At 36.9% G+C, this 18,748-nt stretch overlaps 1 protein-coding gene across 1 annotated transcript in view; it reads left to right on the top strand.

Annotated features, from left to right (window-relative positions):
* The first annotated feature begins 342 nt into the window (after positions 1-342).
* The window catches only part of LOC106102084 (heterogeneous nuclear ribonucleoprotein K-like), a 19,566-nt gene continuing 1,160 nt past the window's right edge, over positions 343-18,748 (top strand). Inside the window, exons 1-8 of the mRNA XM_013281492.1 lie at positions 343-486; positions 11,039-11,133; positions 11,449-11,505; positions 12,381-12,424; positions 12,862-12,937; positions 13,011-13,121; positions 18,344-18,472; positions 18,660-18,746. Coding sequence (XP_013136946.1) covers positions 11,044-11,133; positions 11,449-11,505; positions 12,381-12,424; positions 12,862-12,937; positions 13,011-13,121; positions 18,344-18,472; positions 18,660-18,746 — 594 coding nt within the window. The 5' untranslated portion in view covers positions 343-486; positions 11,039-11,043. The remainder of the gene's footprint in view (positions 487-11,038; positions 11,134-11,448; positions 11,506-12,380; positions 12,425-12,861; positions 12,938-13,010; positions 13,122-18,343; positions 18,473-18,659; positions 18,747-18,748) is intronic.

The following is an 18,748-nucleotide window of genomic DNA, read 5'->3' as shown; positions in this document are numbered from 1 at the left end:
CATAAAATATCTCCATGAAAAAATAGGAATAAAGCATCACAACTTGTGTTGTAATTTGCGCTAATTTCTGGTTGTAATTTTTAATAAGAGTTTATTTAAATGGAAATCTAACTTGCTGAATTACTCATCGTTATAATTTATCACAGCTTTTTCTATTTTATTTTTATAAATACTTGTGAAATTTTTAAAATTTATTCTCATTTTAAAGTTAATTTAAAGTTCATTACGCTCCACAAATATTTCTTTTTCGAGCACTAAGGCGATAGAAAGCATCGCAGATAATTTCCTACCAATAAATAATCTTCGTTCTTTTCGCTACCATTTCTACCACTTGCTACCGTTGCCATTTTCCTTCTATTACCGCCATTTTTATTATTTTGTGATTCATAAACCTATATCTATTAAACGATATATATAACTATAAACTGTAAAAAAGAATTCATTATTGTTTAAAACAAAAGAACCAGTATACTACAAATAATTTTGGTAAGTAATTTTTCGCATATTATGCACTTAAAGTTTATTTTTCTGAATACTTTGTTGTAATTTATTCCATGGTATTGATTAATTTCAACCGGCTTTTTTGTTCTTATTGTGATTATATTATCGTTGTAATTGAAACGTGTTGTATATAATCATAATTCCTTGTGAAATCGAACTACATGAGTACCATAACATTTTGTTGGTTATCTGATTAGGAAATTGTTCTGTACGCATTCTGTGGACACTAAAACATGTTTTCCTCATCAAAATTGTTATTTCAAATGCTAAAAATTACTGATACATATGTGTGCATGTATTGTTACATAAATTTCATGTATTTACCCTCCACTTACAAAAGTACTTACATATTTAATTTGCCTTGTTATTAAAATATTTATCTAGAGAACAAAATTTATTTACTATTTTGATTTCAATATAATAAAAGTTTTGTATTGTATGGGCTATATTTTATTGACATAGATTGTTCAATTATAACTATACCAGCAAGTGCAAAACTTTCTGATTTAATAAATTAACAAGAGAGAGGAGATTCAGAAAAACATACAGAAATAATTTTTAAATGCCTAACATTATAGATAGTCTATAAATATTTTTGAGGTTTATTTACTGTAATTTATCTTTGTTAGTAGGTAAAAAGGAAATATACGAATTAGTTACATTCATATTTAATTTTATCCATTGCAAGCTGACCTATTGTTTTTTTTTCATTTGCTCAGATACATCCGAGCCAAGGTGGCCTCAGCCTACCTTAAAATAGGGAGGATTATTAAACCACATATGTTGAGTCAAATGTGTTTTAGTATTCGGTTGATTCACACCTCCATGAATTTGTTTATTGATTATGTGAAGGTTTTCCTCATGTCTTCACAATGTTTTTATAGGTCAGATAATGTTAATACAAATGAAATTCGAAAAAATCAAAACAACTCATATATAGTGGGGGTTTCCTTGAGATCCGTAGATATCCAGTCCTTAATTTGAGCCTCTGCTCAACATCATTGTATAATACAAACATAGTAATAATTTTTTCAAATGCATAAAACATTTTTATGAGTTTTATTTCAATAATCCATCAAACAAAAAAGTATGTGGGGACAATAAAGACTGTCACGTTATTTGTTGGCTCGCGTGTGTTCATCGCACTTATGACTGCTTTTACGGTGTCCGCCATTTAATTTGAACTTACATGCAATACACACCACATGGCCATTACGTGCGGGCTATTGGAGAAAAAGTGGAGTCTAATTGCCGCCTCATCCCTTTCCCAGCGGTGGGTGGGGAGGTCCCAATAGCTCACTGGAATCGAAAGTAGAACGAAATAATTATAGGTGGTGGGTCTGTGGGGTGGCCGATGGTGACCGTTCCCGCGCACCTAGGCAGACCGACAACAAACCGTCGCGCGGCAACTACTCATGACATATGCATGAGAGTGGCTTCAAGCCGAAGCTTGAATATACGAGGACGGGGAAATTACCAGAGACGAATATATAACTTGTACGAGATGTCTCGCCGCCTGCGCCTGTCGTGTGGCGCGGCCCCGCAATTACCATCACGAATGTCCGATGCCTTCCTAGCTGGAACTATTTTTGCCGACTGTCCACCACAGTCTTCATAAGTCATGAACCACCCCACAGTGCATCATTGTAAATTCACTTTAATTCTTTACCTATCACGCAAAACTTGAAACTATTATTTTTTAATTTCTTGTGTTCCTGTCCATTCTATATTTATATAAAGAGCTTATGTGGAAGTATTTAATTACTTTTATATCTGAAAAACATTAGATCTACTATAAAATAGTTAAAAATCTACTTAATTGTTACATGAACTACGAAAGTCTTTGGTTAATCGCTTTGAAGCTAAGCAATAAAATTATATTTAGTTATTTCATAAAAATTAGATTGTAACGTTGCCGCCAATATATTTACTTGAATAAAAGAAATAATCGTTTGCAAATATGACTTAAAAATATGTGATTAATTTATTTAATTCGTATTCATCGTATATTTACTGATACGCGTGAAAACTTACATAACATTCTAGAAAATATATAAGGAATGATAAGTACGTGATAGTAATATTATATGATGTACAAGTATCATTTGTTCAATGCCCGATACGCCTCGAAGAAGTTATGATCGATAGAGCCATCAAATATTCACGCGGCAGCGGCTAGCAAGGAAACGGAATAGTTAACTGTTGTCAGAAAGGCCAAGAGGGGTGAAAATGCCCCCCTTAATACTAATTGCATAACTGCCTCATCGAATAGAAAACTAATCTAGAAATTGTTCCGATATTAATGAGATGTTGACCTTTATGGCAGATAAAGGAACCTTTTGTACATTTATTAGAAATACTATTCACAGTAAAACATTGTAAACTGGAATGTTCATATATTTCTTGAAGAATCAACTACAAAGATCGAGATAGAAACACTATTAAGATTCGCCAAAACTGTTTAGATATGTAAATACTAAACTAAACCTAAATTCTAGAAATCCAACTTTAGACTTCTAAACAACCGTTTTGAAACTGATTGGTTTATCCCGAATTAATTCTGAAATTTCTTTCTATCTGTCTAAGAATTATTTTATTGAAATAATACAAATAAAAGACATATGGTCAATTATACAAAATTTTATATAAATCTATACTCAACTTTCGTTGTGCAAAACAATTGACAACTTTGCACAGCCCACATTCCACTGAAAGATTCGCGATAAAACATAACGAGAGATATGCAGATTTTGTATTAGTTATACGCGACAGTAATGTAAAAAAAGGGCTTTCATATTTATTCACTGAAGAAAAACCATTGGAATTTCTTAAAGAAATACGGAGGTGCTTAAACGACGTAATAGCACGCGTGTACATTACCGACTATAGGCTTTTACTGCGATATACAACCTTGTTTCTTCACCGAATCTTTGTGGATAGCAAGCTTTATATGGGCGAAATAAAATCAAAGAGGATATAATTAATTTAGTTTAGATTATCTAACTGATGATAGTTTTGCTTTAATTTAGAAATTTCGGTCTGAATTTATAGTTTTGCAACCCTTATTTCAATATACAACATTTAATTTTATATTTGCAATATAAAAAACATTCACAAAGGGTAGCGGTTATTATTTGTTGTTAATGTCAAACTTATGCAAACCTTGGCTGCTGTTAGATAATGATCGTGGGCCAGTTAGCATTTAATGGGAAAACAATTTGTCGCCTGTCAACGCGGAATTAAGAAAAAAAAAAGTTAAGTAGCCTATATGTTCTTCCAGATTATGTACTACGTCTATACCAAATTTGGCGGAGATCGCTTTAGCCGTTTAGGAGATACATTTAGGAAATATCCATCCAATACCTAATTACTCAAATGAAATATGGGTTAGATTTTGTAGTTAGCACTAACGCTGTAAGGTTTTTTTTAAATCAGGCGACTTTAATATTATAATTTTAAATCTATTTGAAATCGATCAGCTAGAGTCCATAAAATATTTATATAGCGGAAAAGTCCTAAAACAGTTTTGTAGCAACTAGACATCTGTTAGTTCTCTGCCATTTGTGCGGAGTCGGGGGTGGTTTGCGTGTTGCGGCGCACCTATTGAGACAGCCCACTTGTCTTAAGGGTCACCACACGTTTAGATTTTGTGAGGAAACTACTAGTTTTTGTACACATTCGACTTGTAATGTTGTCCATTTTTGTGTTTTACATTCAGAGTTTCAATTTTTTAAAACAACAAAAAACTGTGTGAAAACTTTAAGGAAACAATAAAAAAAAAAGATTTATTTATAAAGTTACAAAATTTGTTTTAACACAATTGTGGTCGATCGCCTGGTTCCTGCACTAGGCTCTAGGCCCGTCTTGTAAGAGCCAATTAATGGCCTTATAGGCGGGGTGTGCGATAATTTTCAAATTTGCATGTTCAATATAGCCGTACTGTAATCTGGTTATTAATTTAAACAAACAGTTAAAATAGCAGCTTTCAGGTACTCATAGGAAGGTGCAGGCTAGTTCTGCATAAAGTCTTCGTTCCCGACTGTGTCCACCTAGTCTTCGCAGTCTAGGCCGGCTGTCGTGAGCCGATTCTTTCTCACAGTTCGCTGAATATTTCAGCAGCCAGCTAGGAACATAATTACAGACTACACTCCCTTGCTTTTAATATTCTCGGTAAAGAAAAGTCAGTCTACAATCAGGTGAGGTTTGATTGCTGATGCAAGGCGCGTTGTTCTCACGTTTCGATGCAGCATTTGTTCGTCACCTGCACGTTCACACAGCATATATTATGCCGCATATTATTTTCATAGGTCTTTCCAGCGACCTACTTTCCAAGATATTTTTCGACGCCCACTTGGCCCTATTGTCTCCGGCATCGTATCGCCTTATTGCTTTTGTATTTTATGTCAATATGCATATTTTTATATTTATTTTCATTTTGTTTTCCTTGCATTTTTGTTTTAGTATTTTAGTACTATTATTATGAATTTACTTGCCATAATTTATCCTTAGGAATATACACAATTGGATTTTAAAAAGGCATCTAGATAGTAGAACATTTATAAGCGTAGTTATTTTATCGTGCACTAACTGTTGCTCGCGACTTCTTCCTCGTTAAATTAATATAGCCTATTCCACTCAGAGATAACATGGCTTTCTAATGGTGAAATAATTTTTTAAATCTGTCCAGTGGTTCTTGAGTTAACAATAAATAAAAAAAAAAACAAATCGTTCCTTTTCATTATGATAGTATCGATTAAATTAAATAGATGTTATTAAAAATATTAAGAAAAATTGTAATATCTTTTTATGCAAATGTTTCTACAATGCAACCTTACCCTTACATGAAGCTAGACAACATAGTTTTAGTAATAAGGCTAAGTGGGCATTCCGTGTGACAGTCTCGTCGTAATATTGCCAATTACAATTTGCTTAAAGGGGAACTTTTATGTTTGCAATTTAAACAGTACTTCAACCTTAAATAAATGATTAGAAAAGCATTTTTGAAGAATTGTTGCTTCCTATCAGCAGGAGATCGTATGTTTATAGGAACAAAAACGACATTTAACAATTAATATATTGGCGAATCATGCGCGTAGAGGATGATATGGCTGTGACGGAGAACAAGAATTGAGAGGGTCCTGCAAAATGGACATCTCTAAATACTGCAACTAGTCGTGACATTTAAGGAACTAGTTCCCTATTCAACTTTTATACAAGTGTTTCTTTAATAATTATTCAATTTTTAAATGTCATTGAATATAGACCAGGAATATTAAAATTCTATCTTATAATTTCACTTTATGTTTCTGTTGATAGTCTGTTGCCTGGGTGACGATTGTCTTTGACATCGTCGCCTCATCGGCGGGCCATTAGCTATTGACAAATAGGTGCCTACAACTTCGTCGGTCAATATGACTATATATATGACTTTAACGCACATAGGCTTATGTGCTTTAAGCTAACGATTACGGTATTTGTGACCCTGCCTCGATTGATCTCAAAGTCATATAGAACATCATTTGGATAATCATGACCTATATTTTTTTTGTTTTAATCAGATTTCACGCAGTACAGTACTTTTTGCAATTCTCTCAAATATATGTTTACTTAGGTCCCGTTATTTTGTGAGATTAGATTAAGGAGTTTTACGGAGTTCTCATATTGGTAATCGGTCTAAATAACTTTGACCTGTGTAGTAAATAATACCAATTAAGTTCAAATATTAATTTTGTACAATGTACTTTGACTGTCATAATTGTTAGTCTATAAAGGCTTGACCTATAAAGTAACGATGACGCTTGTCGTGATCAATGGATACGTTAGCTTTGTCATATTATGACTTACTGCTCACGTTGTCGCTACTTTATCAAGCTTTCAACTATTGAGGAATAAATAAAATGTTAGGAAATGTTTATGAGTTTAATCAATGCTTTTGTAGATGTAGAAGTGGATGAAATCTATAACAGCAACATATTTAAATGGAAGAAAAATAATTCCGTTTTCAGAAAGTTAAAGCACGGGTTTAGCAACCTTATGTATTTACTTAAGGCGATATTCTAAGCGAGGCAAGTTTATTTAAACCAGCGCACATTCCCGGCACCGAAGCGAATAGCTCTCTCAGTGCTTTGAAATCGAAAGCAACAAAGTTTGCCGCTTTGTAAGAGTAGCGGGGGTCGTCGAGAGGTATGTAGGTTGCTCGAGACATGGAACAGGGTGTCGTCTTGCGGTGTGACTCGTTAAGTCGTCGTTTCCGGGGCACAATGAGAGGCAGAGGCAGGGGTGGTATCGACGGGGCGACGGCGCTGCGCATGTGCGACGCCGGCGCCCCGGAGTCTCGCGCGCCCTTACTAACGCCCGTGCAGAGCCCGACTGCTGCCAGTCGAAGCGCGCTCGTCTCTCGGGCCGGTCACCTGCCTACACCTGACCATCGGTGCCGGAACATGATAAATTGCGGGCTGCTTACTTACATTCATCATCATGTATGGTATCATCGACGATATCATTCCAATCGGAAAAACCGCGGCGATCTAATCGGCATATCTCTTGTTCTAGGTCCGATCAGACCAGTTTAGACGGCCGACTTGAATCATAGGTAAGTATTTTTTGCCCGCTCTTTTTGAATGTTTCCAATATGAATTGGGGAAAGTGTCAACACCCAGTTAATATGACTTTCATTAAAAATTCGATACTGACTCTTCAATTTGCGTATGTATATTTTGGTGGGGGATAATTTTCAAGTGTTGAAAACGACAGATGTGTAATGAAGGGCTCGCAAGGGTCGCAACGGTCGCCTCGGTAAGAAACGGTCGCAGGTGAGACAGATGGTAATGACATTTGGCGTGTTCTTAGTAGCGCTTGCGTTTTTCTTTTTGTTCCTTAGAGATGTTCCCCGAGGTAAAGCTTCTTTGTCCGCCATGCACCTGTCGAGATGTCTGGAACCCAGTTTTATGTTCTAATCGCATTAAAAGAACTTATAATTGTATAAATTACAACAAAACTTTAAGTAAAACTGTAAATCTCATAGTAGTAAATGTAATAGTTAGTTGACGTGACTGGCGATTTAATTAGGGCGATGTATAGTGGCGGGCGCGTGCTTACCCGCGTCGTACTGGAGCCAGTTTGGTCATTGTGGCGATAGGTGGTCCTTTGTGTCGGCGCTCCCGACGCCGCGGCTCCGATGGGCGTGCACCTGTGGGAGCCACTGACCTCTTTCACCTGCCACTACTCAACCACGTCGTTTTCAGGCTCTGACATGTTTACAATGTGATAGCCTATAAAATAGTCCATGTCTATTTCTAGTCTAAGCCGCCGTCGGCGCCTTCGTGTCTTTTATGCTCAAGTATTAATATGGTCGTAACATTTTCTTTTAGCGTGGTAAATTTATATTTTGTGTGGTATATAAGAATAACGTGTTCCAGTATGAAACCGTGACTTCTTTTTTTATTTACATCGTAAAGATACTACCTAATTTATACTTATGCGACGGATCGACCTATGTTTATATGTAATGTTTTTTATGCCCAGTTTTTGTTATAAACGACTCAATGTAAATGGTTTCATTGGCTGTAGAGATTACATACATGTTTTAATTTTTTTGATATCAAAGAATCCGTTTTCTTTTTTTTATCTGATCTTATTTTAGTCAGTATTATATGAAAATATAACTTTAAAAGAGTTTATATTTGCGATGTTTATTGGACTTGTATTTATAGTTAAAAGTACCGACCAAGCATCTAGATCGTTTAAATAGGGAAATCGCATCTAAAGCCCGCACACACCTTCAGTTTTAACTGATCAGTTAGGCTGTTTGGTTAAATCGTATGTGTGCAGGCAAAAGTACAGTTTCACTAACAGTTAAAATTTCGCTTACACACTTAAGTTCCACTGTTCAGTTAACACTGAAGGTGGGTAAACGGTCAAGTTAACACCAAACAATTGGTACTGTAACTATTTAATGAATATTTATCATGAATTTCAGTAAAATGGTTGCATTGGAAGTAATATAATAAAAGTGATAAAACCTCCTTAATGTATCGTTTACAACCCTTTTAAAGGAAAGCGATATACGCCCGCTCGTTTCGTGGCTGTAATATCGTGAACGTTTTCTGTCGTCAAATTGCCCGCCGTGTACTGCAAAGTATTTATGTTGGTTTTTAAACTCAGAATATGCTTAAATTAGAAAATAATCTTGTTATAAAAATCTAAATCAATCAAAAAGTAAATTATGCCTTTCGGTCTTTTTTCCACGAAACATATATTTTCCAACCATGAAGTTTTAGTTCTTCTCAGGGATGACTTAGGAAGATGATTCTAACCAATTTAATGTAAAAAGAAGTAAATACATTTCATCATCTATCCTTCTTGATGTACCAGGTTTTCGGACTCAGTCATCGCTTCCTTCGTGATCTTTACCTTTCAAGCAATCCATCTCGTCCTAAGTCAATCTCTACTGGTGTGAAGTAATACCTACACATTTAAGATAAAAAACAATCTGCGTGAAACACTCTTGTTGGTCAAATAGTTTTGGGTATCCAAAGACAACAAAGGGACGCAGTTTACGGCTTCCCTTTTACGACATACGGGAAGAATATTTACACATACTTAAAAGAAAATTATTTTTGATCAAGTATTAGATTTATTAATAAGAAATATTGGGGTGTAATAAAATTTATCAGAAGTATTATAAAACTTTATATTTATAGCTGTTTTGATTGTGACGTAAAATGTATTGTAAATGGCTGCAAAGGTAGACTTCGACGGAATATAGTATGGATGGGTTGAGTAAAAAGGACATGCATAAGGAGGCAGTGAATTCAGATATGACGGGCGGTAGGCGGGCAGCAGTACATACTGTGCCAACCCCTAGGGAAACAAATTAAGCTGGTGATAAAATGTATTGGCTCATGTTATTTATAAGTATATACCCAAGCTAGGTATAGTCAGTTGATTAAATGCCGTCGCTACGGCGTATCATTAAATTAAAACATTATCGTATAATAAAATGTTTATTATCATACTTCATATTAATGTTAGAAATGCGAAAATTTAGACGGATGGATGTTTCTTAGAGTTTTTAGTCCAAACGGCTGAACGAATCTGAATGAAATTTGGCATAGATTTAGAGCATAGTCCGAAATAACACATAGGTTACTTTCTTTTATTTTTTTAATATCACGCGGACAGAGTCGCGGGCGAAAGCTAGTAAATAATATTTACACTTACATTGTTTTAACCCTAAAGTTAACGGTCGGTTATATCTATACAATATACATTTATCAAGTACTAGCTGTTTCGAAGTGCGCTGTTAACACGCTAGCCTCTGTGCCACTTTGCAATACGATGTGTTGTCCGTAAAAAGCTAAGTATGCGATGCTTGGTTTTTAAATGCAGTTAATTGAATAGAGTAATTTTTTTTGGATATAGTTAATGTTATATGTTAACTGTTATGCAGATCATAAATGACAATGTCCTCGAATCTATGCCATAAGCAAGTCAATCATTAATTTAGAGTATCTTAGAAAAAATGTAGTACCACTATTTAAGACACAAATTAAAATAAGAAATCCAAATTAATATGTTATTACCAAAAACATATTAGAAAAATATCAGTGTGAGTCAACAAAGTTTCCGAGTAGTGCGTATAATGAGGTTCGCGCTTTATAATTGTTTGGCGGTAAACAATGAGGATCGATAGGGGCGCGCCCCGCCGCCGCCGCCGCCGCCGCCGCCGCCGGCAGCGCTCCGCCCGCCCACGGCATTACTTGCCTTCTTTATTCTTTAACATCATGTATTTACTAAAACTCAACAAGAATATATTCAATCCGAAAACTTTAAAACAAATCGTCGTTCACCATGAAGAGGTATAAAAGTAGTGTTTCGTACAAATTTGTCTAATTATAGTTTTTTTTTTTATAACATAAGGTGGCAAACGAGCAAGCGGCCACCTGAATCCGCCAAAATGGCGAAGTGACCGGTGCCCATAGACATCCGCGATCGCAGATGCGTTACCTACCCTTATCCGACGGAGGAGGAGACGCACATAAAGAGGATAATGCCCCTTCCTATGCATCTCCTCTGCCATCAAATCCACTTCCCCTTTCCATCCTCTCCTTGTAAGAAAAGGGTGGTAAAGAGAAAAGGACTTAAATTAGGCCTCCTGCACCACACTCATCAAACGAAACACGGAATTGCTTCCATTTCACGCCTGTCTTCTGTGTGGTCGTGGTACTACACCGGGCGTGCCGGCCCATTCGTGCTAAGATGTTAAAGCGGGCACTACCACTGTTAAATAGTCCAACAAGACTTACTCTTTAATGATATGTCCTATTAAAATCCAGTATAAGATGAGCTCCTTGCCATCTAGATTTGTTACTATTATACAGTACATAATAAAATAAATCCTTTTGTCTTAAATTGGCATGTTAGTCAATTAACTAGATCAGTGGCGGCGTACCCGAAGGGTTCCACTTAGTTCTAGAATTTTCACAAAGTTCATTTAGATAAAATCCATTGTTCATGTATGCGTTGTTTGCAGCAGGCGACATGAAGCGCGACGCGTATGGTGAAGACGGGCCGGTGCACAAGCGGCAGCGTCAGACTGATGATGAAGTTACCTTCCTCATCCCTAGCAAGGTAATTGTATTAGCGAACCCATTATATGTTTTTCTAGTAAAAAAATATTTGTATATATTTCTTTAACATAATTTTATTATGTGTCCAAATCACCTTGCTTAAAAAATATTAGTCGATAATAATTTGTTATTTAAGATTTGCCTAAATATTTTGATTTGATTGTTTTTTATATAAATTACTAAATGTACAAATTATCAATTGATTGAGGTTAAAAGTTAGTTGTCCGAATAACAGAAAATATCTCAGAAATTTCTATGGTCAGTAGTTAATGTTTGAATTTAAATGAATATTAGCTAAATGTGTGGCAATCGACAGGTGGCGGGATCTATTATCGGAAAAGGTGGCTCCAACATCTCCAAGTTAAGAAGCGAGGTCAGTATTATATGTAAAAGACTAAAAGTATTGAATTCCCCCATCCGGTTCCAAAGAATACAGTCTCGATAGTTATTCATAAACATAATTTATAAGTTCAAACAATGTCAAACCTTTGTTTTTCATTTTCAATATTTGCTTAATCACGCTTTTATGTATTTACCATTTTATTTTAACATGATTATATTCCTTTTTTAATGTCTCTAGAGATTGTATCAATATACCATGTACTGAACATTTTATTTCATCTAGGGTCTCAAAGTAAGTCTATTGATGTAACAATTTAAGTGTAAAGTGAACATTTACTTAATAGAATAACGATTTTCCGCCACAGGTTCAATGGTCCACCAAACTAAATGATTAAAACTATGGCTCGCTGGTTCCAATGGTTCAAACAGGCAACGTTACTTATCCAATTTTCTTTAGATTCTTGTCATAAAACGAATGCTATGTTTATGAAGTAAAGTAAAATGCAGAGTATGTGCGGTGTCCTTTGGGGTCACAGCGCCACGCGCCAGCGGCCACTGCCTAGGCTGTAGACAGAATAACCCCCCGGCAGCCAGTTACAGGTCTTTAACGCCCCCGAGAAACCTCTGTGGCTATTTATGCGACGTGCCCCGCGCCTCCGTACACGACCCTAGCCCATACCCAGATTGCGATTGATCATTTAATTTAACGATGAAACCACGGAAAACCTTTGAACGTAAATAAAGTTTGCAAAGTAAAAGATACCGCGGCAGTAGCGACTCGCAATCCGGGCCTAGGGGTAGGGCGCAGAGCGGAGGCGCGTGGCGCGCCGCTACAGCAAGTCTCGGTTGCCGGTCCCGCCCCGCCGCCGCCGCCGCCCCGCCGCCCCCCGCCGACCCGCCACGCAGTACAAAGCCTCTATAACAGTCCCCGATTGCCCCGGCCCCGAACGGTAAACCGACAAACTACTCTCAAACTTTGTACCCCAACTTGACACACCTTTATACAACCGTCAACAGTCAGGAGTTTGAGCAACCATCCGGCGTTAGATGCTTCACACGCCCCGTACCTAGCCATCACACAGCGGAGATGCACGCGAGGTTCCTCCAGCGACGCTTCCTAGACCTGTGCCGTCTGATCTCACGCGACTACTCCGCCACCACTACTTACGGAATCATCTATCGATATGTTTTTCTCCTTGTTACGGAAAACATCTTGACCTTCCTACTGCCGAAGTTGTGCTCTCATCACCATCATGCTTTAATCTATATTTCGTAGCCCGGAAACAGACCTCCCTGACCGTTGATATGTTCGTTTATTATATTTGTGCTAAGATTTTGACAATAGAAACATTAATGGATTTTTTGTAATATTGTATTTGTTTTTCAGAGTTCTGTCGATAAGTGCATCTGATATCGATACAATTTTGGAAATCGTGAAAGACATACTGCCGAATTTGGTTGATGTAAGTTTTCTTATAAACACTACTTAATGATCTTTTCACTTTTACTTAATTCTAATTAAATGTTATTCTTTAGGGAGGTCTGAAGGGAGGAAACGAGGATCTGGACATCCGTCTACTGATACATCAGAGCCGAGCTGGTTGCGTCATCGGCAAAGCCGGTGCCAAGATCAAAGAATTGCGTGAGGTAAGTTCATAACATGCTACCATTCTAGACTTTTTACCGACGGCCCTGTCTGTGTAGTTTTTTCTGAACATATATTTGACCTAGAAATTACATTTATTAAATGCAAAATATAAAACTGAATTTCGTGAACGATTTCAGTATCTTTGATTTACAATATTGATGTATTATAGATTCTACAATTTAAGCAGTATTTTTGATGTTCTGATCGTTTTTCACACGACCACATACATAATACATATGTGAATATATCTTGTGCGGTGCTCTGCACGGGGCACAGGTAACGAAAGGTGGTAAGCAGATGGTGCGAGCCGCTAATCATCCGTCGAACGATGCACTGTTACACGGAACGTTTTTTTCTATATACATAATATTGTAGCCACGTGTCTTGGGGATGAGGGGCAGATGTGAAAGCAGCTGCCATCATCTTATCTACATCGGATGTTAGGAATAACACGCTCTAAACAAAACTTGTATGGAAACTTGAAGCTTACCAAAATTCTTAGTTTGCGTTTTGAATATTGTTGTATTTGAAGAATTAGAATCTCCTAAGGTTTACGTTTATTACATTGATATAGGTATATCAGCCCCCTAGACAAAGTGACTTTCGATTAGCGATGTCGCTTGTAGAATGGACGATGTGTCAAAATGTATATCAATGACTTATCGAATGTTATTGTGAGTTTCATACATTTTTGACTTTTCGATCAGTTACATTAGGAGCAGTGCCTTTTAAAACATTCGAGTCGTTTTGTGACATCGCTAGAAATTACGATAAATTTGTCTTTGCTATGTTTTGTGTTTATTCCTATAGATTTAGACACATTTTTCAAATGTTAATCGAATATTACCCTGGCCTCTTGCAATCTTCCCTATCTCATAGCCACTTATTGATTGATATCAAGTTATTGTTATATCAAGATATAAACTGCAGTTAAAATCACTATTGTGTTTTTTTTTTTTAAATATAACGCATTTTTTTACCTTGGCTTAAATTCAGAACAAGTATGGACAGTAATAGCTAATTCCTATGAATGTGATTTACCCGTCTACCATCTCATTTAGCAGAATGTCGCTGCGACAAGGAGTTATGTCTCCTTAAAATTTGGCGCCGTGTCAAATACTAGATTGTTATGGCGATGAAACAAGTGCCTTAAATCTGTAGGATTATAAAGAATTTTGGATAGTTAATTTCATGATTTAGGTTTGCACCACTAGGTGGAGGTGTTTTTCACGGTATTAACGTTTTACTACAATTGTCTATTGACACTGAGGGTTTAATTACTAGTTTTATGTATTGAGCTTTCCCCCGCGACTCCGTCCGTCCGTGAACTAAAAAAAACATAAACTAGTCTATGTGTTCTGCCAGACTGTCCTCTACATCTATGCCAAATTTCATCGAGATTCGTTTTGGAGTTTAAGACTACAAACTCGTAACAAATATTTATTCATATAAACTCTCGCATTTATAATATTAGTAAGATCTTACGTTACGTCACGTAAAATATCAATAAATATTGTAATACAAATAATATATTTCTATAGAGTTGTTTATAGAGATAATTTGTGCGTTTATTTGATATAAATAGTATTATAGCATGATAAGCCAACGTAAGCCGTATTATATTAACACAAAACATTTACGTGGCTTAAGTCCAGAAGTCGTGCAATTTATCATCGCGCTACTTTACTGAACAAACAGCATTAGACATACGACTAACAAAGTGCAGGCCCCACTGCGGATCAATTACCGAAAGCCAGACTACAACGGAAGTTTTTAAGTCGATTGCCTCCCTCGCAAAGTCTGGACGTTTTATTACGTAATCATTCTATCCTCCCTATTGTCCTTGAAATTTTGATATTTGTTTGGAAGATGGTTTGTTAATGGTGCTATACTTTGATTTCTACCCTTAGTACTTATTTGTTTTCCATAAATATTGAATACCGAACTGAATATAGTGAATAACGAAAGAATAGCCCAAAAATAAGAATAGTTTACGTAACACTACGATGATTTCGCACTGATTCAATAACTATACATAAAGGTTTGCGATATGTCGCTCATTGAGAAGGTCTCTTTTGTTATCCGATCAGCTGTTACACGTTGGATCTCTTTGTCCGATTGTATCCCATCACAAGAATCTTTCGCCGTAAAGAACAATGTCACTAAATTTACCTGCGAATCGTATATATAAGATAACAATATATTCTTATAACAAAACATACGACGAAGTGTAGTTTTTGACACACTTTATCAAATTTACAATAGAAAGTATTTCATTCATGGATACCTTAAAATCTCGTTATATTGAACAAAGAATTTTTAAACATGATTTGTTTCTCGTATTAGTAGTCAATGCAACGAAATGTTTCTTAGATTGCTGTAGTTCTGTCGTTGTTACGCTACCTAATATAATCAAACCGTCAGACTTGTGACAAGATAATTCATGGCACGTTCTTACGCCGTACAAGTCTGCGCGTGCAGAGCTGTGCTGCCTACCCCGCGCGTGTCGGGCGCGGTGAAGCGTTCGTGCGAGCGACGCGTGCGCCAGCTGCGGCGGCGAGCCGCCGGAAGGCCGCACAAAAACGCGCGCACCTGGGCCCTACCCACTTGCACAATGCCCCGTCATAAGGGCTCCTCTATACAACGTTAAATAGACATTTCGAACATATGCCCCGCGGACTCAAAACTACCTACTACTCGCTCGCAGGTAACAAGCTGCCGATCTGTTGTTTGCTCCACTTTTTGTGCAGCTTCCATGTAAGCCTTTGTTTATATTGGAGAAATGGTCGGTTCAGATCCTTGCACTTTGGATTTGAGTTACGAGAACGAATACTGAATACCATTTATCTGCTATTTACTGTTTAAGAAACTACTGGTAACAGTTATTAAGTTTCTATCATGTACCGTGTGACAATTTCAAAGGCACGATACTTGCTTAATCTGTCACAAAACTCCCTTCGAAGTCATAACACGAAAAGTGTTAAGATTGCATTAGCGACCAACCAAGAACTTGAAACTTGACCGACCAATCATATGAGCTTATTAAGTCCTTGAGCGCTTAACTGTTTCAAGGCTTCTTGTGAAGTTATGAAATGTGTATAGAATAATAGTTGTTGGAGCTTTGTGTAAAGGGTGGTAACACGTGTTGGTGGGGTTTCGGACGGAAGCGGGGCGCCGGGCTCCGGGCTCCGGTTACTGGGAGACCACGTGACGGGAGGGGACTTTTTTGTGGACCTCCATCCACATCCTCTCAACTGTTAAGCAAAAAAAACTACGGAAATGCACACAGATTGTGATTTATTAAAAGAAATATATATATTCATTCATGTTTTTATTTCATGGGATATACATATTCAAAGTAATAAAATATTTAAAAAGAAACTAACCTACGAAGGTATCATATATGTGGGTTATAATGACCCTAGGGGACAGAGGACCGTCGGCGTCGCTGTGACACCGGCAATTACAGCAGCACGCGAGCCGCTTCCGTTTCCGATCGAAGCCGGCAGTTCTATGGCTTCACATGACACCGCTCAACAATACTTTTATATCGACAATATCTCCTAAAACCGCACTTACACAACACATCAACATCCGGTCTACCATTTAAAACATCATTCCTAACTTCTCAGTTATTTTTTCATGGTTATAAATCTCTGAAGACGTATGCTTTGTTCCCTATATTCAAAAATATCGAAGATTCATCAAAATTTCAAGCTTTCTAACATCTGCCTTTGTGCTGATTAAAACTTATTTAATAAGACATTTCGGAAACATTCGCTCCAAGCTTTCGTCTTAGCTGTCTGTTGCATTCTTAAAGCTTAGTGAAAAACCGCTACGTTTGAGTGTCGATGTTCGTAGGCGTGCTGCCTTACAAGTGTGGGGGTGGGGGTTATCACAGGTGTTCCGCTGTGACATCGTACCCTCGCCTCATACCGTCTACGACCACCTTCAGGGTCGGACGTGCCTGAGGTTCAGTGACGTGTTTGTGAGATACATCGCGATTTAGTCCGTGATATTACCGTGATGGATTTAAATCGTCAAATAAATTTATTTTCTCGCTTGAAGAATAGTTTTCTAAAGTGAGTGTTTTTTTTTAGTTTTAATTTTACTTTAAAGTGTAGTGTAGTTTAGGTTAAACCGTTTGAACTGAAGGATATCCTTTGTCATTTCGTTAAAACCTATTGAGTTTCGTAGGAAGTGAAAAAGCTCAAATTGTGTTTCGGTATAATGATTCATTTATCTATGAAGTACTCAATTTCATTTAAAAGTATTTTAGAAAAATTTGTATGGTTTAGAAATAATTATCACAATTTATATTTATAAATACAATTTGCATTTGCATAAATTTTTCAAGTGTTTTTTAACGAAGGATATTAAGCGATCACGTTCTTAAAAATACTTTAAAGCTATAATGCAAAAAAAAAATGTTTAGTGAGTGTGACAATTATTTCTTAACACTTCTTCGTTTCATCCTCGAAAAAAATTTGTTTAGTGTGGTATTGTTTGGCACGTAGTGCGTGCCGTGTGTCGGCTCGGGCCACGTGCTTCGGTCGATGGATCAACGCTTGCGCTCTTCAAGCAACGACGTCACGACTTACTCCTTATAATTAATCATTATAAACAGCCTGTAGCAAAATTAAAGAATAAAAAAGAATCATTCTTACTGGACAGTGTTTTTTTTTTACTTTTAATTAGTAGAAACTTTTTCGTAGCTCTTGTCGTTCGCAAAGGGAGTCGGTGACCTCGGTGGCCTAATTTCTTTGACGTTACCCAATAACGGTAATAGATTGTCCGCAAATTTCCAACTAACCCTCGATTGCTTTTGTACGTCTGACATCGTTATAAATTATTATTATATGGCTTTTGGAGATATTAACATTAAATAGATTAAATTCCACATGTTTTGTTTGAAGGGTTTTTTCATAATTTTTATTTTTTAGGTTTATTTTTTACTAGTAACATAAACCAGCAGATATGTTTCTTTATGTTCGTCCTTTATACATATTTAAAGTTCGCAAAATAAGATACTAACACAGACAAAGTTAAACCATGATTAAGTTTAAGTATTCCGTATGCTTCTATGCAAAACCATATATTGTTAAGTTCTATAAGAATTGAAAACTATCGAAAGTTAGTAGAAACAAATATTTTTTGTAAACTTTACAGTTTTTATATTTTCTTTTCGTGTCGTTTAATCAGTATAGTAATACAATTGCAGAAAACGGGCGCCCGACTGAAGATATTCTCTAGCACGGCGCCGCAGAGCACGGAGCGCGTGGTGCAGCTGGTGGGCGGCAAGGAGGCCGTCGCCGCCGGCGTCAGGGAGGTGCTCGACCTCATACGACAGGCAAGTAGCGGATATACGGCAATACACTCTGTTATCTGATATTCAACAAAACTTTAAAACTGTTTAGAAGAGCAGAAAATCGATATCAATGTAAATAATTCTATCCTCAGGACACATCTGCTCGATTTCTTATACTAAAGATAGCAGACTTTTTAAGACTTTAGTTTGATCCTGGACATAATTCCAGGTGCCAATAAAGGGCGCGATACAGAACTACGACCCGCACAACTACGACGACTACTACGCGGAGGAGTACGGCGGGTTCGGGGGCGGAGC

This window comes from Papilio polytes, unplaced genomic scaffold (genome assembly GCF_000836215.1).
Source record: "Papilio polytes unplaced genomic scaffold, Ppol_1.0 DF823923.1, whole genome shotgun sequence".
Taxonomy (NCBI): Eukaryota; Metazoa; Arthropoda; class Insecta; order Lepidoptera; family Papilionidae; genus Papilio; species Papilio polytes.
The sequence above is the reverse complement of the archived record's forward strand: the minus strand, read 5'-3'. Positions and strand labels throughout refer to the sequence as shown.